This window comes from Anoplopoma fimbria, chromosome 10 (assembly GCF_027596085.1).
Source record: "Anoplopoma fimbria isolate UVic2021 breed Golden Eagle Sablefish chromosome 10, Afim_UVic_2022, whole genome shotgun sequence".
Classification (NCBI taxonomy): domain Eukaryota; kingdom Metazoa; phylum Chordata; class Actinopteri; order Perciformes; family Anoplopomatidae; genus Anoplopoma; species Anoplopoma fimbria.
The window spans coordinates 19,188,638-19,214,082 of NC_072458.1; the positions used below are offsets into that span (position 1 = coordinate 19,188,638).

A 25,445-nucleotide genomic window follows, 5' to 3' on the forward strand; every position below is an offset into this window, starting at 1 on the left:
CAGTGAGCTCCATCAGTCAGAGAAGTCGCTGTTACACTGAGGACTGTACGTAGTGTAGTTCTTGACTTTGTTTTTCTTAATACAAGGTTAATATCACAAGACTCGTGTCTTCTACAGGGGGACATACCATCGTTTCACAATCTCCATTCAGAATATTGATTTCATTTTCACATCTGAAACCTTACTGTCGAGCTCTGTGTCAGAGAATTTCTAAAGAAAGATGCTATTAACTGGAATTATGGGAAATGTAGTATCCAGCGTTTCTGGAGCTTCACCGATGCTAAAGACAAAAGTCTGAATATCTTGGCCTCAACTTCTTCGAACCTGACTGCTCCTTTTATTTCTTTTTATTATTTTTTTTTAAATCTGCCTCTTGTGAGTCCTCCAACTTTTTGGAAGTGCAATACTCAATTGTCAGAATAGTGCTTTAAAAGGCTACTACCTTTGTATGCTCTTACTTGCCTTGAAGGAACGTTATACAAATGTATCTGTCCTTCATTCTCTGTTATAAGGGATGCACAACGGATGAGGAAATGGTATTTTTAGTTTGAGTGTGCCTTTAAGCAAACTTTGTGGTTCAAAATAAATTGCATAACTGTACAACACAGCTTTGCAGGCATGTCTTTCCTGCTTTTAAATCTTTAATTTTTCTGTTGCTCTTACAGCATGTTAGGAACGTGGGTTCTTTCTGCGGTTTGTACAGAGGTCCTACAGGAATACGTGAGGTAGAGCAGAGATATAAGGCTGTTACCAAATGTGGGCAAGTTACTGGTGTTTGAGTATGGGTTTAAACCAGTTTCTTATTCATAAAAAAACAAAACATAGCCAAAGCCAATGTTTAGGTTTCCACAAGATTTACCAGAAAGAAAAGAAAGAAACAGAAGGAAGTATAAGCTTGTCAGGCAAGGTTGGTGCAGATGAATGCATAAAAAAAACTGTTAAATGTAACCGTATAAAGCATATTTCTATGAGCTAAACATTCAGGGTAATCAGAGCTTATGTCAGGGAATCATAGTGGTTAAAAATATAGATATAAGAGAAAGACAGAGGTAAGCTGTGATATTGTTAGACCATGTCACTGGTATCTTTCTGTGGACCAGACCTACCTGCTGATTTCCACAGAGCTTTCAGAATACAACTTCCACTCTTCCCCCTTTGTGTGTCAGGCTGTCTAATCATGTGTGGCTCCTCTGCACCACTGCACTGACTGGAGTTGGACAACCAGAGGTTTTCTTGACAGCAACCGAGCAACACAGTAAAACAGTGTATTTCAGGCTTGACTCATTAGAAGCAACCAAAAGGTGTCAGACCAAGACCGCCCAAAGGAGGGAAACGAAGGGAAAAGAAGCACCATGGTGCTGCCTGCTGAGACCTGGACAGCCATGGATACGAAAAAGAAAAAGTCAGACCCCAAACAAGGTATCGCCTTTTTTTTTTTATATATAGGTCTGGCAATCAGAGCAGTGAGGCTGAACATGGACTTACAGACATTAAACCCGAGTCAACACAAAGAGGTACAGTGGTTCATCGTTTGGACCATTACCTGAGGACTACAGGCTGGGACCTTTTGTTTGGCCGGCCAAAGTGTGATGCCTCCTATCCTCCATCTACCCACTGAAACTTTGAGTTAAGGTTCAATAGATCGTTTTCACAGCCGACGCTCGGATCTTTTCAAACACAGGTGTAACTAAGGACATTTTTAAACTGCTGCAGTGCACTGCAATAGTTGCTGAAACGGAGCTATCATTAATGATATTAGCTTCACTTTTGCTTATCCTGTTTTCATTCCGAATGTGTATTGTGAGATAAATACAGCATGGAGTACTCTCAAACTAAAACTAAAAATGCAGAGTCCATGCGTATAAACTCTTTCTTAGTAACAATCTTAGGGGGCGGCTGTGGCACGCCAGGTAGAGCGCTCGTCCCGTAACCACAAGGTTGGTGGTTCGAACCCCTCTACAGTCAACATGCCGAGGTGTCCTTGAGCGGGACAACTAGCGCCCCTTAGCAGCCCACTGCTCCTCCAGGATGGGTTAAATGCAGAGAATTGTAATTTCCCCATTGTGGGACTAATAAAGGCTTAATTATTATTACAATGACAATGTCCGACATTTAATAGACACCTGATACAACACCTAAACAATGATGATGATTTTTAAGTTTGGAATATTTATAACTACCAGTCAATTATAAGCCTAAATAAAAATAACAAACTAATGATCAAGAAAGAAATGTATTAATGTTTGTAAATGCTTAATAAGTGCTCTGTTAACATATCACAAATGTGTTGCAAGTCATCTATAAACCTTTAGTAAATCATGAAAGAGATATAAAGAAAATCATCAGTACATGATTAATAAGTAATTAGTTGATATTTAATGAATCACTGTGATCTATGATCTGACAGTGACGTTCCTGCATGTGAAAAGAAGCTGCTGGTGACTCCATGTGTGTCAGGGACAGCACACAGTTGTCGACACCCTCTGTACTGTAGGACGCACTGCTAATTGGCCGTATGCAATGAGAAAGATCAATCATTTCAGAAGAGCTTTATGCTGTTTAATAGGAAGAGAAGGGAGGGAAAGATTCTGCAGAGTATTCCTTTGAAAATCTACAAAGATGCACACGTCATAAACAATACTTCATCATTTCTATTGATGTGTACAAACCCATTTCAAGTGTAATCTACTTGGCATAAGCAAAATCAAACGAGAGAGTTTAAATTATTAAACCAGATCAGCTCACTTAAAAAAACGTTTCTGCATCCCCCTAAATCTAAATCTAAGCGAACCGTTTGATCATCTTCACCATGTAAAAATACAATTGTCACTACTGGTCAACTGTAACAAATTAACTGCAATTTTTTTATTTTGCATTTATTAGTCCTGTGCAAGGAGGATGCAGAAAGCTTTGCAAATTACTTTTATGCATATACGGATCATTTGTTACAGGTTGGGAAGACGTTAAAATGACATCCAACACATTTACTTGTGATGATTTTATAAATGACTTGTAAATGATTCAGTAATATATTTTACACATCATTTATAAAAGGTAAATTAAACTTGAAGAGACTTTGCTGTTGCTTAATATTTATACTTTAGAGTCGAGACTGCTAAAAGCTCAAATGTTTTTGTACACATTAATAGGAATTAGCAAGTAATGGTGATCGTGTGTGCATCTCTTTTAAATGTATAAAAGGTATACTTTACAGAATTTTTCCTGCCCCTTCTCTACCCATTAAATAGCATTCACCTCCTCTAAAAATTATTTTACCAACTATAGAGTAAATAATTGAGCGTCTATTATATAGGGACTCTTCATATAAGACTTTGAAGAGCAAAAAGAGATATAAAGTAGAATATTGACAGTGAAGAAAAGACAACCTGTCTTATAAAGAATAAAAAAGAAGAATATTGAGGGCGAGACAGTGTGCTCAACAGCACATGTTCAGGTGTGGAGAGAGTTACACATTTTTTGAGGACCCGATATCATTATACTTAATAAATAAGAGGGGTAGAAGTTGTTCTACCCCTCGTATTAGTTGCTGCACTTACTGTATTCGTATCAGTTCGCTGCACTTATTGAATTTGTATTTGTTTACTGCACTTATCCTATTCGTAGTAGTTTGTAGCACTTATTGTATTCGGATTAGTCTGTTGCAATTATTGTTTTCGTAGTAATTTGCCTCTGCACTATACTTTTGCTCTGGTTTATGCTTTAACATGCTTGTTTAAGAAAGGAGATGCACTTATGACTTCTGGTGACTAGTAGTTCTCTTGAATACCTATGTTGAATACACTTCCTGTAAGTCGCTTTGGATAAAAGCGTCTGCTAAATGACTGTAATGTAATGTAATGTAATGTAATGTTTTCCGTGATGAACGACCAACTCTGTAACTAGATAACACTACACAGAGAGCACTGACAAAGATACATTATCAATAAAGCCACCACAGGTGTCAGGTGACTCATATGTTGTAACCACGACAACATCAAGCCAAAACAGTATTATGCAAAAAATGATGGAACTTGTGCAAAGCTGCAATGATACAACAGAAGCAGTAAATGTATAAATAAACTTAGAAATGTGTGTCAGAGATTTGGGAGAGGTGTGATTGTAGCCGCTGACAGCTGTGATGTAGTACTTGATTTTGGTCGAGACTAAAAGCTCCATGCTATATTTACTATATTGATGTTTTTCAACATGGAGAGATGTTTAAATGTTTAAATACACTGCACGAAAATCTCAAATGAATGCACGGGCAAATATTAGATGCAAAGGATTCAGAAAAGACAAATCAAATAACCCGTCAGCTCTGCTCCACTCTCCCTCAGCAATAAGACACTCTGATATGTTCAGAAGTCTCAGACTGCCTGCTGTCTGTTTGAAATTTGTCTCCATGACAACAGACCAGACCGTCTGCCATCAGCATCGCCGTGTTGACGAAGTGCTGTGTTATGATAATAGTCATAGGAGAGGTACGACCTGAGAATATACAGTACATTTGCGAGGATTTATCGCAGGGAGGTGTTTGTGCAAGATGAGGAGAGAGAGGAAATATGTAATAGTAAATATTTGGGCTAAAGATAAAACCGTGAATAAGAGGGTTATGGGATATCCATGTGCATTTTACTTTTGGTTTACTTTAACCTAGTGAAACAGAAGTGGGAGCGTCTTAAGCTTCTGTTTTGGTTTCATATAACAGGTGAGAGGTGTGGAGCCAACAGTCCTCTGTAACTTCCAACTTTTAGTGTTCCATTCAAATGAGAAGGATTTGATTTAAATACCTTTAACTGCACACTCCACAACTATTCTGTTTTACTGTGAAATACGTCACAGAACAGAAGCCAAATACGATGTGACATCTGGTTCATCCCGGACGTTATGACGGGCAGCTGAAGTCCAGACACAAAAAGGACCCAGAGTGTCGAGACAGATGGAGTTCTGAAATGATGTTTTGTGTCTCACCTTGTCACCTTGTCCTCACTGCATGGAGTCTGGATCCTCTCCTCCACGCTCATCGCCTGAGGACCGAGCTCTCCTCCTCCTGCTGATGTCTGTCCAGCTCCTGACTGCTGCTGCTGCTGCTGATGCCGACGCTGCTCCCCTTCATCCTCCACCTCCTCATTACCCGGCTTCTCCTTCCCTCGGCCCTCACTCTCGTTGTCGCTCTCCTCACCCAACATGTCGTCCACCTGTTTTTTTTTAATAAAAAGGGAGCTTTTGTGAGATATTGTTTTAAGATTTGGACGTGGCCTAATGTGACAAACGGCATATTTGGCACACAAATTGTCAATTCTTCACTCTCCTTTAAGTTGTGTCGTTAACATATTAACAAGCTCAGCATGCATACATTTATATCATGATTGCCCAAAATATCCTCACACTTTGCATACTCTTAAGCGCAGATAGGATTAATTACTTTCTCTCATTCTACTTAATACACTATGTGGAACTATGTGCTCTGGCCTATTCCCTTGATGCACTGCAGATTCCAGTTAATCATCTAATTAAATCTGGAAAGTGGTTTTACTTCTAAAATAATTGGGTTACATAAGGTTCTGGAATCTTGGAAGGTGATTAAACAGATAAGCATGTGTCATTTAAGCAATTAAAAACTGACCAGATTTTCAAAAGATAGCAAAGAAAAAATGTTTTTGCATAATCCCAAAACATAAAAAGAATTGATAAGTATCCCTTAAAGGAACAGTTCTACATTTTTGGAGATTTGCTTAATTACTTTCTTGCCGATAGTCAAATGACAAAAATGATACCAGTGTGTAAAAAATAGGAAGCTACTGCCAGCAACAGGTTAGCTTAGCACAAAAACTGGAAACAGCAAGCATGGCTTTGTCCAAAAGTAAAAAAAAGAAATAAAAAAAATCCACATTATTGGCCCGTAAAACCACAACTTGTCCTTTTCATACTTTCCTTTCTTATGGATGAAATAAACATGATACAACATGCTCGTTGGTGAGTTTTACAGATGCTGGTGAATTCGTTGCCTTTGGGCAGAGCCAGGATAGTTGTTTTCCTGTATCCAGTCTTTATGCTAAGCTAATCTAGCAGACTGCTGGCAGTAGATTCGTATTTCTTACACATAAGAGTGGAATCCATCTGATCACCGACCCAAGAGAGACGATCAACACATTTGCTAAAAGTGTCTAACTGTTTTTTAAATTTGGTTATTAAAGATTCCTCATTCCAGGGCATCAGTTACTGGATTTTGGAGGCCGATACTAATACTGATAATTGAGAGTCTGGAAAAAGCGTCAACGAGTCACTGTCAGATATTCTTACTTTTACATAAAAACGTGTGAAACATATTTTTATATGTTTGTTCAGTTGTAAAATAAACTTGCCAATGAATACGGGTGGATGTTCTCTGTAACGGTATCGCTGTTTCTAAGTTACCGTAAACAGTTTTTGGCCTTTCTGTACTGCAATCTTTTGTCATTTAACTTATATGGCGATACCGATATATCTGTGATAATTTAATGTTGGCCGGGCTGATATGTCAGTCAAGCTTTGAATGTAAACTAGGGGGTTGTTTAGGCCAATGAATGCAACAATGCCAGATGTGGACACCATGAAATAACCTGGACAATATAATTCTGTCCAATACAAGGAGACCAGGAAAAAAACCAACCACAGAGTCACATCAACAACTGTTGGATGCTCTAAAGTCACAAAGGCAGGCTTCATTGTGGGGCTATAGTAATAAATATGATACTGAACAAGGGTTGATTGAATTTGTCCAACCCCCTGCTGATGGATAATGTTTGAGGTCTGATAATAAACTCATCACATCATTTGGATGCCAAATACATCAAAGTTAATCTGTCTGGCGGGGATATTCTTCAAGCAACAGTGTCACCTCCGCCAGCTCATCAGTCTTGTGTTTTCTCGAGCAGCTCATGATTTACACAGCCTCAGGGGTACTGATCATTTAGAGCGGGATGGCTGATTGACAACCAGCGGATCAATGGGATATCTAAGGGGAATAAAGCCAAAGAGAGTATGCAAGCCTCTCGTCCATTGACTTATGAAATAAATAATAATAATAAAAGCTGTGAATGCGTTGGGTTTGTGGTTGTTGTACTCAAATTTGAATGATAATGACCATGCGGGGCACCAACAAATTACAGGATGGGATACAAACAACACACACAAACAACACACAATTTAAACTTGCATCTCAACACAAATTGCTTTTTTCCCCTGATAAAACATTTCTCTACTTGTGACTTTTTCCTCAGAACTATCTCCCATGAGTGGAAAAAGTAACAATTATTATTTGGCCTTGCCTTTGTGACAACTGCTAATGACTTCAAAAGGAGGTCTATTTTTCTGCCTTTCAGTCAAAAAGACTGGCCTTCAAAAAAACTGCAAATTAAAAGCCCAAATAACAATTTCCAAAAGAATACTGGACACATAAACAAGACATAGCTAAGGATAACTTGACCCCCTACTTTTTTATAATGTTTTGGACAAATACCGACTGTGTGGGAGCTGCCGATAACTCTGCAGGCTTTAAAATAAGTATGTTAAATGGAAAAATACTTCTTCGACATACTTTTGAGCAAACAGGGCTGTATGTGCAGAAATAGAAAAATAAAAAGGACAAAAGTCAATTTCTGTGTCACTTTCTCCCAGTCAGTGGTGAAAGGTACTTTCGGAGCAGAAAATATATAAAGGGCAAAACACTTCCATGTTCTGTGTAGGCATCAATTATCTAAAATATCACCGAGGCGTCCTACAATGTAGGAATATAGGTGAAGCACTATCACAGCCAACAGCATCCTGTTCCTGGATGTGATCAAAGGCCAAGCAAAGAGCCCAACGTGAACTTCTCAAAGCACAGCTTGGCACCCGCTCATCGCTGTTTTACAGTCAGGTTGTTGGCCTGGTTGTTTGTGCTGTTAGCGCTGTTAGCTGGTAGCCGGTGGCTCAGCCTTTGCCATGTTGAGAGCCATGTGAAGGGACTAAATATGCTCTGAATTTTGAATTTAGCCCCTTTAAGCACTGTTTGTAATTACCTTGTGTTTGACTGTGATAATGTATCTGTCTGGAGGAAGATGTGAAACATGTAGAGGACGGAAGAGCAAACACGAAACAGAGGAAGGTTGTTTTCTGCACACCAAAAGATGCCGATTAACGTTTGATCACATTCCTGTTATTGCACACACGGCTGAATACAATGCATCTGACATGAATTGATACGTCAATAACAATGAATGAGGATTAGATGTTTCCTGTCCAGCAAAGCTATAAAGATTTCCCTTCTAAACTCTGGACATACTGATACTTTAACTTCAGACTCAAAACTGGCCTCAGGTGTTACTCTAACTGAAAGATTCATGTGCGGCAAAAGCAGCCGGCAGTCATTCATTTTAAATGAAAGCCAGCAATTAGGAGTAGCTGTTACTGTGGGAGCAATGAACTGCCCAGAGCAATGAGTTTCAGCTGGAGCCGGGCCCAACTTTAAGAAAAGGTGATTAATGTCCTGCTGTATCTTAGTCCCTAGTGAATGTCTGTTACACCTTTAAGTGAGCCTTAAAGTCTATACTTTTTGGTTTTTTCATCCCAATTTATTGCCATACACGTGTCTATATATTACTTTATGTACCAAAGAACGGGTTAAGGCTGTTATCTACCATTTGTTTTCATTATCAATTAATCTGCTGATTATTTTTCTCATTTAACTGATTTGAAGTTTTGCCCATGAAATATCAGAGAATGGGCAAATGTTCACTTCACAATGAGCGATTTAGCAACGCAATTTAGCTTTGATACCACATGGTACCGAGTTCTTTCGGTTGATTCTTTATTAAAAAAGGTATCAAGTACAAATACCAGCCCTGAAAGTAAGGCAAGTAAAAAAGAAAGAAAAAATTCAGGCAAGCAAAGGATAAAGTTTTTCAAAAGCACAGGTTCATCTGAGGTCTGACTTTAAAAGAAAAATATCAACGTCTCAGAACATTAACATACCTTGGAAGAGACACTGTAGCATAACTGCCAGAAACTGTTAGAGCTCGACACATTTCAATGCAGTCGGTTAATCAGCGCTTATTGTCCTGACCACTTTACGTTTTTTGATGTGTTGTTTTACATAAGCTCACCTCTTCACCAGTCTTAAGCTATACAGGGAGACATTTACACAGCAAAATCCTGCTGAAGGGGGCTTATACAAGCTTAACTCTCTGCCCAAAGTACTGACTCCATCTGCGAAAGGCAGTCAGGGGTGGAAATAGTACAGACAGTTGAGTAAAACTATTGACTGGTCATTTCATGTGGGCCCAGAGGAAGATAACGCAGTCACATTTATAGCGAAAAGCTCACCTGAGGACCAGCTCGAAGCAAAGTGAATGAAAACTGCATTACTAGTGATGAGGTCGGTGAAACGGGAGCAAAAAAGACCTTTATTCACCTGAGTTATTCATCAGCTTGGGGTCACATGCATCAAAAGGCTGAATGCCACACAACTACTGATTCAATGTCCCATTATGTAGGAACCACTGCACCAAGAATGCACAGCTTTACTCCACCTCTGCCTACTCTTTACATTAGGGAAGAACTCAAATGTAGCATCCTTTGAGGACGGAGAAGATTTCATAAGCGGCTCTGCAAACAGGAAGGTATTGGCTTCTTTTCACCATCATCTCAGAAAGGTTTGTCGAGGGTTGTTACATAACGCTGCGGTGAAAAAAACATTACTTTGGAAAGGAAAAGGGCTCAAACATGAAATACTTCAGAGAGTTCATTCAGAGACTTCAGAGAGTTTTTTTTATATCAATGATGTACTTTTCTCAATCTGTATGGCTCAGAAAAACTTCCTGACTGAATTGCTCTACATAGAACGGATGCTATTTTTTTTTTTTTTTTTTTTTGGAGTGAGGACCAAAAATGTAACATCTCGCCACAGTCAGGTGACTGAAGATATTTCTGTCAGGCTGTCAGGGACTGTGAGCAAATGGAAACAGGAGCAGGGGGAATATTCATAGCGCTGCTGCTGTTTTAGGGGACTGGCGTTTGAGTCTGGTTTGGATTATGTAGTGGCTGGTCTGGGAGCAGTAATTTGCTGGTTGGGTAAGCATGGTGGTTGACTGGAGCACTGGTCTGATGTCTTGTAACTCACTGCTTTTTAAACTGTGGCTGTGAAATGCGTTCACATTTTCAGGACCACGGACAGCACCACACACTCAGCTTACTGTGACAAAACGTTGACTTTACCTTTGCTGTTGCATTCTGGGCTATTAATGTTTTCTGTCATTTTCATTAGCAAAAATGCCTAAAAATATATTAAATCCAGATTCTCATAAGTGACAGTTTGCTGGTTGTTTTTCCTCAAATATTAACCTCAATTATCTTTTGGTTTTAAAATGCACGTTTAAAATGTCACCCCTTGCCCTTGGGAAATTGGTATGGCAACGTTTTATTGTGATCTTACATTTTATGGACCAAATGAAACATGAAGAAAATATTTTCATAATCAACTAATTTATGAATAGTGAAAATAACTGCTGGTTGTAGCCCCTAAATGAGTAGTTGCCAAACTTAGGGAGGCCTGATAAGTAAAAAAGTGATTTATGTGACAATGACTTTCAGCCCTGTCAACTCCCACTTTTTGAAGTCTTCTGGTTCCAAACATACTGATGGAAAACAATAATTTGACACCATTCTTTCAGTGCAAATAACATGTCATGGTCACATCATGACCCCTACTACTTATCTGCTCTGCACGGCCTAACAAAAGCGTGTTAATGTCCACGGACAGCATGACTAAGAAATGCAATTATCGCTCTAGCATTTCTCTAAATTCCATAGCCTTCTTATCTCATCAGAGCTTGGGTCTATGGGCTGATGCTGCCTATGAAATGAAACGATATCGGGCAGCACTCATATCAGGACATGGCTGCTTGGTCCGCTGAGGAGGAGCCTCGCAGTTCCAGTGGCATAAAAAAACCAGTGAATCTCTGTGACACAACATCTATCTTAATAATATGGAAAATATTGCCTTATAAATTCTGCAGACTCATGCAGAAAGCTTGTCCTCCCCAGTAGCTCCTACGGATTATATCTCACCATGGATGTGGGAGATCAATACCTGAAGGCGGAGGCAGAGCTGAGATCACTGTGACTGATGATCTGAGCTAGATCTCCTATGATCCCAGGCTTAATGAGCCACGTCTCCAAGGGCCCCTATGGCGTCACACGAGCACTGACCTGTGTCCGATTCTTCACCTTACTGTGTATAATAATCATTCACAACTCATTTGCTCATGCAGTATCCGGATTTCATTGCATTTTGTGGGCCAGAGCTGTTGAAAGGTTTTGATTTATCCACTGTCCTATGATGGAAAATTCAAATCCAACCAGTTTCACAATCACATTAAGCTCTATGAGCAGAGTGACTTGTGTTTCAACTCCTCAAATGAGTGTTTAAAAGTGAAATGGCGCATGAGGTCAACTTTGGATTGCTACGATAAACCAAAAAAATAAATAACTTTAGTTATTTAAATATGTTACATACTGACTCCAGTAAAGGAGAGCCAAGAAAATTCATATCCCTAGCTTGGCTCGCTGGGACAATTAACAGAGCTGAGCCATTTTTAACTAAATTTGGTATCAACTGTGCTCCTTCTGTTATAACAAGTCAAAATGTCTGCAGAGCAAAAGTACCATTGTCTATTGCATCAGAACATTTTCTGAGTTTTTATTTTTTTTTTTTTGAATGAGCAAAAATGCAGAGAAATAGATAAATGTGAACAAATGGCTAACATTAGTTGTTATTCATTGAGGGAGTTATGATAACTCTTCAAACTAAGAGTGAGTGAGCTCTACAAACCTGTCAATGGGGGGACTGAGTGCTTGCCGAACGGATAGTTTTTTATCTTGCAATTGTATAGCTGGACGCTCTTAATGTAATAATGCTGCAGTTTACAACATTTTTGTATAAACAATGGCTCAAATGTAACCTGAAAGAGGTTGGATGTGCCGATACAGCAGAGCAAAATATGACCGAAGTGCAGTTCCCCTCGACTCTACGGAGCATTTGAGCGTCTTTCCCCTCAATGCCTTTGTTTTACTGCCCATATCGGTTCAGTTTGATTTTCCTCAGGGGATGGTGAAGACCAAAACACAGCTAAAGGGGGAGTGAATGTTGGAGTTTTGACAGTAAATCAGACAGAAAATGGCGGATTATTAGAGTAATCAATATGCAAATATAACAAGACGAGGCAAATGGTCTAATAACAACCAACATGAATCACATAATGGAGAAAACTAGCTACTGTAGCCTGGCTGATATTACAATCACGCAAACGACTAACAAGTAATATGTGGAAGCATTTTGGATTCAACATCAGGGATGGAACATTTTTGGGATAAAGGTAATGCTCAGTGCCAAGTAATGTTAGATTTTAGTTTGAGGCTACATGGGTTGTGTTCAAATGAATGAGAATAAATCATATGTTCATTCTCATTTGTCTGATAGTCCATATGGTGCATTACGGTCTCAGTGAAAGCAGTAGATGGAAGCGAATGCAGCCAGTCCCAGTCATCACACAGCCAACAAGAGAACAGCAATTGTCAAAAGAAAAGGTCACCCAGTTGGTACACTGCCGTGATTCTCTGCCAGCCAACTCATACGCATGTTGCTCCAGGTAAACTGACGCATACCAGCATGTAACCACTGGTGACATTTAAATAAGTCCGTCTACCTGACTCAGATGTGCAGCCATTTGCTCCAGCCAATTAAGAGTGGCTCTTTGGCTTTGCCCTGAAGACCTACGGTGTTTAAAGCATCACAGACTGCCCTTTAGCTGAGGCAGTCCGAGGAGGGTGACATTTCAAATACAGTGTATCTACAGAGCACCCTTTCCTTCCAGTCAATTTCTTTTACATTTCATACAGTTAAAAAAAAAGAAAAAAGGTGTTGGAAAAGGAATTGTGTTGGTTTACAGGAAGTAAATAGTCCTAATCTCAAAGTATGACAGAATTTTCAAAGCCTTGGTGGTGGTAAGCGTCTAATTTATGAACCACGTTGTATTACACACAGACTTTGCCTGATAACAGGCCTCTAAAGGCTTAGTCACTTATCTTCTTTTATTTATACACTGGAAATAAGCTGGTACATTAAATCTGTTGTAAAAGGCTACTGTCAGCCCAAATGATCTGTTGAAGGAGTTGCAACTTTTTCTGTTTGGTATATTGTGATGTAATATGAGCATGAATATTACATGAAAATAAGACCACATTATCGAGCAAGATGGTGTGATAATTGTTGAGTTCATTCCGGTCGGGTCTTAAAGGTACATGTCAAGTTTGTGTATCTTTTTCAGACCCATACAGAACCCTTATAGCAATTGATACATTTAAAAAGAGCACCTGACATTTTCATTTTTAATATATTATGAAATTGAGAGCATTTTTAAGCCCTGAAAATGAAAAAAACCAGAAGGGACAAATGATGATGAAATCGTCACTCCGCCTTATGATGAAGCATTCTAAATGCCACATTTACACAATAAGTGCTGCTGGTGTTTGAGGGAACAATGGCCGGTGTGCGCACTGAACACCTCATTAACCAACTCCATCTTCAACTATCATCATGCTAAATTACCAAGAGGTTGGCCTTTAATTAAAATAGAAAATGAATGTCCGTGCTACCACGAGAAGCCACAATAGTTCTGAACAAAAAAAACATAAAAGCAAAGTGCTTCTGCACTAAAAGAGCAGATCCTTGTGATTCCAAGATGAGACAAAGAAGAAAAGAAAAAGTTTATTTATCGTCACATTAAAGTTAACCTCTGCATTGAACCCATACTAAGCATTTAGGAGCAGTGGGCGGATCCACTTGGGGTTTAGTGTCCCACTTAAGGACACTTTGACATAAAGACGGGAGGAGCTGGGGATTCAAACCGGCAACCTTGTGAATAAAGGACGACCCGATCTGTCCCCGGAGCCACAGTCGTCCAATTCAGTCGATAAATTACCAGATTAGTGGCATTAACTCTCAACATCTTCATAAGATGCTAACCCTTATATGGTTAGGAGACCTCCATCATTTATTCATAAAAATAAAAAAAACACATATGGGGACAAATTGATTGGAGATCCATTATTAATCCATATCCATAAACTCATTCAATTATCCATTTCGTCAACAAGGACTCAAAGCCATCCACAACATATGGATATCATTTGCATTAGGCTGATTCCTATTATCAAATAAAGGGAACAGAGAGAACCTTTTGCGTCTAACCACCTGAGCTCAAACACAACCAAACAACAAGCCTGACCCGGCCGCTGACATAATGTACCATTTCCAGAATAATAGAAAACACAATTTCCAGTTTGCTTCCTGCTGCAGTCGTCATCGCGTCTAATAGGAACCAACACAGACGTGATCTTTGAAAATGTGCTCTGCTTTTGCCTTAGCTGCTGTAAATGTGGGACGAATGGAGCTGCACAGAGAACAATTACCTCCAGGATGATTGTTTCATCGGCCATCTAGAAACGGAGGATCACCGAGTTACAATTGACCTGACCTGTGAGATGGTTTGTTAAACGGAACTATCTGAGAAGATGTCATTGGAAACTGTTCGAAAAAATACTTTGCAGGAGATTGGATGAACCAGCTGTCAATCAAACTCTAGCTGAAGCCAGTAAGGAGAAGAGCGAAAACATCCTTCAGTGCCGTTCTTTGCTCTTCCTCTGATGAAGAAATATCGTCAAGTTTGAACTGATGCTGTTGCAGCATCTATGCATTGTTGTTCGATACAAATTGTGGCCTCTCTGTGTTGTTTCTTACACACCTAAGCCCCGCCCATAGCTGTCAGTATCTCCGCACAGGACGCTGATTGGTCAGAGGACTGGCTAGCCCAACACAAGTGCATTAGCCCTGTGATCTCGTGACCTTGCAAGAATCCAGGAATCGTGCAAGGTCCCGACACCATGAACTCTTTTCTGTCAAATCTAATTCTATTTTATACATTTTTTACGCTTTTTTATAAATTAAATGTTCTAATAGTCAGTAAGTGACTCCACTCCCAAACAGCAATTGTCCAACCGTAGCTTAGCAACTGAAACTAGGCATTACGGGATTTGACGAGAAACCGATACTTCGCCAAAAATCTGAATCGTGACAGCACTCATTTTTCTCGAGACAAACACATCGTCACATCGTTCCGGAGACGATAAGAAAATTTCCCTGACAAGGATACATTGTGAACAATAAATCCGTGTTGATCCGGTGGGCAACACTGACGCATAGCATACACATTTGGAGGGGGGTGTCTGTCTGTAGTCGTTCCAAGACCAAAAACATGTGAGCCAATCTGTAGGTAAAGAATTAAAAGGTCTGTCTATCTGCTCTCACATAAGATAACAAGGCTAGACAAATATCTTTACCTAATCTATAATTCAACATTTATGCAATTTCAATACAGTATGCCTAAGCTTCAACCTCAAACACAAAAAAAGAGATTTCATAATCAGCCTTTTGAAAGCTTGGAGATATGGATATGATATAATAAGAGAAATGTTAAACAGCTGTTTGCTTTGGCAATATTCTATGTCCGTATTTGTTTAGAAGATATTGGATAGAGCCGTGCATCCCCTTCAAACATATAAGTGTGGGAGAAAAAAAGAAAAGAAAAGAAAGTCTATTTCTAGAAAATGCAATGCACAGCAGTTCTCAGGCTGAGCCGTCGCCTGCAGCCGCAAAGTTTCTTCACCCCAGAATTCAATTGAGTTAATAACCGGCAGGCTGTTTTTTGCATCCCAATGACAGGACTCGGTTGATCATTTAAAGCGTGACCGATCACACTGACGTCCTGATTATTCAATTAAATTTAACTTTAAGTACCGTATCCTTGCAGGATTTATAACCCGTGTTCAATGTTAAGGTTTAAGGAGAGGAAAGGAAAGGCTACTCTGTCATGAGGAAATGTATTGAATTGTTATTTATTATTAAAACAATGAACTATAAGCCAGCAATTCTTTTACTTTTTCAAAGTTTAGCATATATATATATATATATTACTATATATTCATTTACATAGACCTTATCGACCCCACTGTCACATATATGAGTCAGTATCGGCCCTGATATCAGTGAATCATTTCATCCATTGTCAATATCATTTTGCTTTAATACATAGTAAATCAGATTCATAACAATAAACAGTACTTTATAAAACAGAATATTGCATACTGTTACCTTATGAATGTCATTTTAAGAGAAAACTAAAAGTACTTGAGTAGCAACCAATGCAGCTTTACGATGACATACTCCCATAATATGAAAAGGAGATAAAATAATTACCACGGACCAACACGTGACTTCCCTTCAAACATGGCGTGTCACATGTCCCACGTGAACAACAAGCCATAAAGCTCTTTCTTCAGAATAATCACCCGCTGAGTGGACCCTTGACGGATCTCAAGGATCCACTTTGCACATTCCGATAACACCGTTATTGTAACCCCCCCCGTTGATGCATTAGCAGAATCCAGACTCCATTAAAAGAGTATTATCCAAGCGGGAGGTTCAGAGCACTCAGGCATAAGTAATCACTTCACCTGCCTTGCAAGGGTGGCAAGAAATAGAGAGAAAATGCAGAGCGGAGACTGATATAAAGGCGGTTTTGAATAGCAGAATAGGTGGTGTGCCGAAAGCGTAAGGAAGTGAACACATGAAATACAAAGAGTACAAACAAATGAGGAGACAAGAGACACAGGAAATAAAAACCTTATGAGAAAGCTGCCCGAGTACACAAATATCCTGAATCATATAAAATAGACTGACCACTACTCTAAGTAAATACACCATGCAACTGATTCCCTGGAAAACTACTTGGAGGTTTGTTTTGTGAAAGACTTCTATTGTGAAGGCAGTAAATGTTACATTTGTAAATAAATACTTCATTACAGCTCCATCAGTACTGCAAAAAAAAAAAAAAAATAAAGAGCTGACCAGAAGGATGTCATCAGCGTAAGTTAAAGAAACGTCCCAATGACGAGGACGTTTCCACGCAGGAGGGTTTGAATCTACTCAGAGCGAAACACAGCAAGTCATCCGACCAATCACGATGCTTCGTGGCGTCAGCGACAAAGCTTGTTTGACTGCAGCGACTTGCACCGTTTGGCCCCCGCGGAGCCATAATATCGCAGATGGATGCTCTTATGCCCCCCCGCTGTGAAGCTGCGATGGAAATATAACCCTAGAAAAACAACACAGACTCACTGCTGAGCCCAGAGTATGTGATCGCCTTGGTAACCACACACACACACACACACACACACACACACACACACACACACACACACACACACACACACACACACACACACACACACACACACACACACACACACACTTTTCCTTACAGACCAGCGTGTGATCTGTGTCAAGTTTGATTACACATACAGGGAATCTGACTCGGTGATTGGTGCGTAACAATAGGTACAGTGCAACAGTGTGAGGCCATGATGTCATTTTAACATGTGAATGGCTCACTAGCATCATTTCCGCTCCAACTATTTTGTGCGTGATTTTTCTGTCTGTGAGGGCAAAACAGCACCAGGCCGACGTACCTCTTTGTCCATGCTCTCGAGGTCCTCCTTGCAGAGCGTGTACAGCGGCATCGTTTCCGACATGCTCGGCTGGCGTTCCCGACGGGACGGTCCCGGCTGCTCGTTGTCTTGGCTGGAACCCGCCGCCGCGTCATCTTGCTGGCTCGTTGAACTTCCCCTGTGGTAAAAAAATGAACATGACCAAATGAGCACAAAACACGATGAATGTGCAGCTTAATAAATGGACTAATAAGCTAATGGCTAAATAGACGGAAAGACAAAAAAACAAAGGACTTTTTATGTTATTCAACACGCAGCAACAATATTTTTCTACATTAATTTGCAATATTAAAAAAAAAAAAGGGTTACTATCTTAATAATTAATCAAAAGGAGTGCTTTTATATTTGACAGCCCTATTTCAAATGCATTCTTGTGTCGCAGCAGTCTTCACGTGAATTGCAACGGAACAACATTCATTTGCAAACACTGAGCATACATAATAAGCACTTTTTCCTCACAACACAGACGCGGAGTGGAGAGTGAAAGAGCGACGGCTGAGGCTGGCAAACAACGATGGGATATCTGAAGGCTTTCTCTTTAAAACCGGGGTCCATTAGATGCAAATCTTATGCAAGCGGGGAGAGGGGGGCTCCATACTTCCTCTTCCTCAGCGCTTAATTGAAGAGATCTTCTTTGATGATTAAATCCAAGTTCATGCAACTCGCTGAAAACTCTACAGTGGATCTAATCTGTGAATTATGTGGGCCAGTTTTATTTTATGCGCTTAATTATTAATTAGTGTCATCATAGACTTATTCAAATGACTGTGACCGTCCAGTAAAACAAGAGATGGCTAGGTTGGCTTTTAATCCTCTGGAGTTGTGTAAAAAAACAAAACAGTCAAGCCACTTCCTCTCATCAACGACAAACAAGTCCACATAGAGAGGAAGTACTTTTCAGTAGCATGTGTGACAGATGAAGACCACAGAGGTGACTTTGAGGAACTGTGAGGATTTTCTTGCCACATCTTTCTTGACAAACTCTTGTCGAAAATGAAATGAGGACATGACTGGAAAATCAAATATATAATGGATGAGTATAAAACATTTTCTTTTTAGATTAGTATTTTACACGGTTGCTGAGACTTTCCCCGTTGTAGTATAAAGTAACCTGCATTTTATTGTGATGTTATTTACGACCCAAAGTGCAGATGCAAATAAAATATACAACACGAGTTTGGAGGCTGGTTTGGGAGCCACACTTCACACTCTCTGCCACCCGATGTTATAAACCATCCGCATTGTTATTGTGCCTCGTGATAGCTGAAGACGCTGCCGTCTCGTCTCCTCTGAGGGTCGTTCATAAAGTAGAGGAGCGCCGTGCCAACAGCTGTTTTAGTCCACAAAAGCAGGGAGGGATGGAAATGAGGCCCAGAGGACAAATCAATACATTTAAGATCTGTTATAAGCCATTCTGCAGCCAATAAATAACAGAGACACATCGAAAGAACTTCTTACTTTTTTTCTACGTGCTGTAGTCTTGTTTTTCTCGGTACAATAACCATCTCAGAAAATATCTGTTTTCAGGATACACGGACACTCTTCTTCTTTGTAACTAAAGCATTAGTTTACATTTGTTAGAATGATAAATGAACTGCTAAATGAAAAATAACATAAGCTATGAGCTTTTAAAACAATGGCCTATGATTATAAACTACTAGAATATACTGTAAGTCTGACACAGTGCAGCCAGACTGCAGTTTCAATACTAATTTTCCGCGGTATCGATACACGGGTACAAGCTGCAGTTCCGTTCTCTCTGACAGCGAGCTGACAAACACACTACACATTTATCTTTCACTATTTTTCCCACATTGGTATCAAACATCGTTATTTTTGAGAAGTATCGTGACGACACCACTGAGGAGTACTCCTCAGCCGGTGAAAACGGTTGTGTAATGTTTGGTGGCTCTACAGCAGCTCTGTGATGTCATCCGGGTCATCTCAGCTTGGGCTTTAAAATTACATTTGCTAGGCCTGGGAGTATTAAACTGAAAATGCTTTCAACTTGCATTATGTATACGTGTGTTGGAGTTTGACCCGTGCAATGGCCTAAAAATCAGCATATCTTCGGATGCTTTCACGCCTCACCGGTTAAAACAAACCCTGGTGCAGGCTGGTCAATGAAGCTAAATGCGTCACCACGCGTTTCTGAAAGTCTGTTTCGTGACTTTCCCAAAAAACGTTTGGGATTTCATGGTTTTCTAAAAACCTTTAAAAAGGCCTGGAACATTTTAAAATTCCATGAGTTCTCCAAGATTTAAACGTCAAAATGTTATCACATGCTGCACGTTGACAGACATCTGTTAGCTCGAGCTATGACACATGTAAATCTAGTTACATAGAGTGATAACACAAACCAAAACCAGCTCTTGCAAGTAAAAAAAAAAGACTAATTTGTGTCCCAAACGGTCAACAGGCAGAAAGTCCCCTCACACTTGTATCAGTTTCATATCAGTATTTCATCATTATATTGCACGGCTCTTTTTCTGTTTCTTACCTGAGACAAGACTGCTCTCCGTGGTCAGAGAGCGACAAAGACCCCGATGCCTGGAGGTAGGATGGCGTCCGGGGCACCTGAGGGCCCCTGCGGATGAGCTTCCCCGTGACGGGGTCGTAGGTTCGAACCTCCGGGGCTGGAGGCTGAGGTCTGAGGTGGATGGGGGCTGGGTGGAAAATATGTTTCTGCAGGGAACCCTGCATGTCTGGGAATGCTGCTGGACTGTTGCTCCTTAAAAAAGAGACAAGAAAAAGATCCCAGATTTTGAATTATCTTCAGATTTATATGCATAACGGTTAACATGTGAGAAATATTAAGTATTTTTCTGAGTTGTTTACTTCGTATGTACTCGGTGTAGAATGGCCTGATAGACCACAGGCTGATTTTAACTCCTTTACCTCGGCATCTTGGTGTAGTCCTCCTTCAGCGGGTACAGCTGCTCCTCCACCCTCTCCCAGCGCTCCAGACAGCTCCACAGCCAGTCGGGGTTGACAACATGGAGGTGTTTGCAGCCTTGTGCTTGACGAACCTTCTCGGTGCCTGGGTGACAGGAGTGGAAGGAGAAAATGAGAACAGGTTTTGTCCTTTCAATCAATTACCAAAAACACAAACACAAACACAAACACAAACACACACACACACACACACACACACACACACACACACACACACACACACACACACACACACACACACACACACACACACTGGGTTTGCAGAATAATTCAGATCAATGATCAGACGTTCTCACCTGGAGGAGAAAATAATTGCCTGGTCAATATTATAAGAAAGATAAGGACAATGTCTTCTTTGGAGTCACTTTCTTTTCACTTTTCAGAGAACTCAATAGTTTTCTTAGGAATCCAGAGAGCCATGTTTTGTTTGGTTAAATCCACAGAGAGTAGCGTTTCTGCTCCAATAAGTCGTATTGATGATAGACACAAAGACACCAAATTGAATTCTTGAACCAACGTTGTTGTACACGATTACATACACGGTCAGAAAATTAACCTTTTGTCTTACCGGCCAACTTGTTAGCATGTCATCTTGGCCTCATATGTGATTCTCTATCAACGCTACAGTATTGTGCAGTAATAGTAGAAGTAACACTAACTGTGTGAAGATATATTAATTCAACCGTTTCAATACTAAAGTGTGACACATTTGAATTGATAAATTGAGTGGTATTCATCTTTAAGAGCAAGAAGGATCATTTTTTTAAGAGTTTGAGAATATTACAATTATGGAGGAGTTGACAATAACACATGACAATAGGCAACTATAATAAGTCGAGTGTAATAATAGTGATAGTAGTTTGATGAGCGAAACTGAAATCAGCTTTTATCTTGAGTAATTAAAGACACTGTGCAGTTATACGTCAGCTTAATAATGAAAATGTAACATAAAATAATATTAGATTTATTGGATTTACCAAAACAAAATTCTTTGCAGTTTGTGTTTTCTCTGATATGACAACGGATTTGAAACCTAACTGGTATTAGTTAACATATCCACCCTCCATTCCTGGTACACAAAACAGAAGTGGTACAGCACATGTTGTCGTGTGATAGAAGCGTACAAAATAATAAATCAAGAAAGAGGTTAAAAGATTCAAGTGTAGCTTGTTTGTATTCAGGAACTGTGCACTTTATCACTTCTACTTCGATTCGATTGATTTTATTGTGCTGTACTATTAATATTTTTTTTTACAGAATCTGAATCTCACTCTGAATTATTGTTGTCGTTTACAAAGAGATAATATTTGTTATGTTTTTACTGATGATTTGAAGGAAAACTATAACAATATATTTTATTCATAATATCTATGCTGACATAAAACTATGACACTTATTTTATTTTGTAACAATTGTATGTTCTTGAAATTAATAATAAAATATTTTCAGTAGTTTTGTCATATAATCAAGAATATCAGAATTACTGAAATACCCCATAATTTGATATCCTTTTAGGGGTCATATCGTCCACCACGACACTGATCCCACCAAAATTCAAGGCAGCTGATTTTAAAAGGCCTCATTATAATCTGTAAAAACTCATTGCATGAATACCTCGTGAAATATAATAGAAAAGAAAACATATAAACCTGTGAGTTTTCATGAAACGGGGGAGATAAATAATTGTCAAATGTGCTGTTCTGACAACACAAGGGGCCTTTTCAGCAGCTCTATCCAGACTTACTGACCTACTGCTCATATTGCTCCGGTTCCAGCTGATTTTTTTCTCTCCTACAAGATTACTGATTGCCAAGTGCTGCTCACAGCGGAGAGCCGGCTCCCACGGCAACGGGGCCGCCTCATGTGCTTGTTTTCAGAAGGCAAACTGGATTGGTAGAAACACAGGCGGGAATTGGCTTTCGGTGCTCTTCAGGAGAACTACCAAACACGCCGGCAGGTAAGAAGCACACGGTTGAAACACCCAACAATATGATCGCAGCTTTACACGCAAAACCTGCCAACTGTGTTCACATCCTTCTTCACGTACAGTTAATTATGGTCTGCCTTTTTCTGTCATAGCCACTCAAATTAATTGAAATGCTCTAATTAGATCCTTTACAGAAGTTTTTAACGTGGTAGAGATTGCCTACAGACCCCAAGGGGTTCACAGGAAAGAATGCAAACAGATGATTATATATTGTTCACTGTCTTTATGCTGTGTCAGAGCTGTATTTAGTTACTGTTAATGCAAACTGAACATTTTCTGCTGCTGTGATCCAGAGGTGCTAGGAAGGTCTCTACATTGGCACAACTGTACGACCGTATTGTCATTTGTTGACCAGAGATCTGAAACACATGAAGGCTGTGCATTCTTTTGACATACTGGAGTCCCTGGAGCTTATTTCTATTCATTAAGAAAACAAACACACACTTCAATTCATATTTGTTGGCATTTAGTCTTTCAAAAACAACATTTTCACAGCTGTCAAAAAACTGGCAACGGCTCACAAAAAGGAGACTCGCTCCTGTATTTACAGACATTCAAACTTCAATGGAAACCTCAATAGAAGCTTTGAAATTAAAAAAAAGCCATTCAATACAGCTCGTTTGCTTCCTAGACAGGGCTTTGTATGTATTGTTTTAGTTCAAACACAGAAGCGGACCGCATTTTCACTGAATTTGACAAAACGTGTAATGGATTCAAATCATGGACTTCACCTTTAAATAGGCGTTTTACTTTTTTCTTGACCCCGACAAAGTCTAAAACAACCACTGCTGGAATGGCTGACCTCTGAGACAAATGAATTGTGATGACAGTGGATTCAATCTTAATTATTTCTGCTCAGTCAAAGTTTTGCCCAGGACTCAGACACACAAATCTGCCAATATGTCAGTATGTCTGGCATTTAAATGAGCCTTACATGACCCTTCTTGAATTCTAGCCTCATTAGCAAACCATGACTTGCATAAATTACGAAAAAGTTTCAGCACACGGCTACCAAAAAAAACAAAACCTCAACGATATTCAGTGAAAGGAACCAAAATGAAAGTGCACATGTCAGAAAGAATTACTTAAGGTATCTCCAACAAGTCCTTCAAAATCCAATACCAGTCAGGCTCTAAAAAGAACTTTCAACAAGCTATTTTTGAGGATAATACCATGAAAAGTTTAGAAAGATCAACTCATTGTCAAATTATTCATCAGAAATGCCACTATTGCATCCTCATTCAACAGCATCCATACATATGCATATCTACGTACCGGCTCTTGCTGCGATCAGATGCGTTGTCCGACAGGCATCTTGGGAGTTAAAAACCAGGTTCTTGCCAATCTTGGCCCCCAGTGCTTTGGCGTGGTAGAACTCGCGGGTCCTCTCCATGGGGTAGTTGGTCGGGTACAGCCCGCTGAACACTATCGTCGTGCCCTCCAGTGTCTTGCCTTTCAGCTCCGGGACAATCTTGCGGATGTCGGGCATTTCGGACGCCTCCTTCTTTAGGTAGGCCTCGTACCGTGCGTAGTACTCCGCGTGGATCCTCTCCAGCACTTCCTCCAGGTAGATCAGGTGATCGTCCTGGTCGATATCGACTTCATCTTCGTCCTCCTCATCCTCCATGCTCTGGTCCAGCAGCTCCTCCCCCATGGTGACCCCGGACTGTTCGCTATTCTGCGACTCGGTCTCCGGCTCTCTCCGGTCTGAGCAGCCGTTTCCCAGCTCGGGGTCTGGGAGAAGAACTCCAGACGGATCTGCTGGGTCAGAGCTGGTTTCCCCTTCACTGCGGACTTTACTATCTCCTTCCCCATCGACAGGTGTGACTCCTTCCTGCTCGGGTTTCTTTGCCTGGCCCGACTTGGCTTCGCTCTCGCTCTCTGATGAGGGAGGCTTTTCCGTCATGGAGTCATTGTCACTGTCACTAGAAAGATCAAAGTCCAAGTTATTGGACTCCTGGCTCGGTGCCGAGGAGTTTGCACTTTCCTGCGCCTCTCGTGTCACCAGTGTCCTGTTGCTTTCGTCTTCCTTAACATTTGTTCCGTCGCCCACCTGAGTTTCCTTCGACGCCGTCACAGACTCCGCCTCGGCCTCTGAACCTTTACCTCGTCCCGATTCATCCTCCACGACCCCTGTCGGGTGTGTCCGTTCGTTTGCTGGTACTCCCTGAGAAGACGGAGATGTTGTGGATTCTTCCTTTCCAGAAATGCTCTGGTCTTTCGTTCTTTTCCTGGGGCCGTTGTTTAGCTCATCGGCGTTCGTTGTCCCCGCTGGTTCGGTGCTGTCTGCTGGTCGACTTGACGGGCCTGCTGCTGGAAAACAAGACAAAGCAGTCAGACAGCATTCAAAGGACACTGGCATAAGAACCAATAGATGAAGTGCAAATATGAACATATACAAGATACTTCATTATTGCCAGGCAACAGAGGTGGTGGTAATTGTTTGGTACACCATGGTAGCTCAGTTCAAGTGCAAAGAAAAACATAGCAAACAAGCAACAGACCCCATAAACTATGTACATTAAAGGCTTCTGGTGTCAATCAGACAATTTGACATCAGATTTCCTCATCCTGCAACCGTGGAGCTCCAAAGTGTTCAATATTAGATAAATTACAATGAAATAACACTTGAATAAATTGTTAAAAATACATAAATGAAACATTAATTTACAAAATTCAAGAAAATAGAAAAACTCCATATTATATACTGTTATTTTGTCCTTCCTTTTTTTAAGTTTTAAAGAGCTTTTTATTTAATAATGCCGCTTTTAGAAAGTCAGCTTTTATTTAATAATGGATTTTTTCTCACTAACACTTTGTTGTCACCGCCCTCTCGTCTAAGCCAATCACATCTCCTCGC

The 25,445-nt window shown here is 40.2% G+C and overlaps 1 protein-coding gene across 3 annotated transcripts in view; it reads right to left on the reverse strand.

Annotated features, from left to right (window-relative positions):
• ctdp1 (CTD (carboxy-terminal domain, RNA polymerase II, polypeptide A) phosphatase, subunit 1) overlaps positions 1 to 25,445 on the reverse strand; it is a 68,257-nt gene that overhangs the window by 30,674 nt on the left and 12,138 nt on the right. The window contains exons 8-12 of one of the 3 annotated variants that reach the window (XM_054605936.1): positions 23,861 to 24,895; positions 20,542 to 20,683; positions 20,144 to 20,374; positions 17,605 to 17,761; positions 4,972 to 5,198 (exon numbers count right to left, since the gene is read on the reverse strand). In XM_054605936.1, coding sequence (XP_054461911.1) covers positions 4,972 to 5,198; positions 17,605 to 17,761; positions 20,144 to 20,374; positions 20,542 to 20,683; positions 23,861 to 24,895 — 1,792 coding nt within the window. Of the gene's footprint in view, positions 1 to 4,971; positions 5,199 to 17,604; positions 17,762 to 20,143; positions 20,375 to 20,541; positions 20,684 to 23,860; positions 24,899 to 25,445 lie in introns of all 3 variants that reach the window. The other 2 variants (XM_054605934.1, XM_054605937.1) reach the window with 2 other exon arrangements.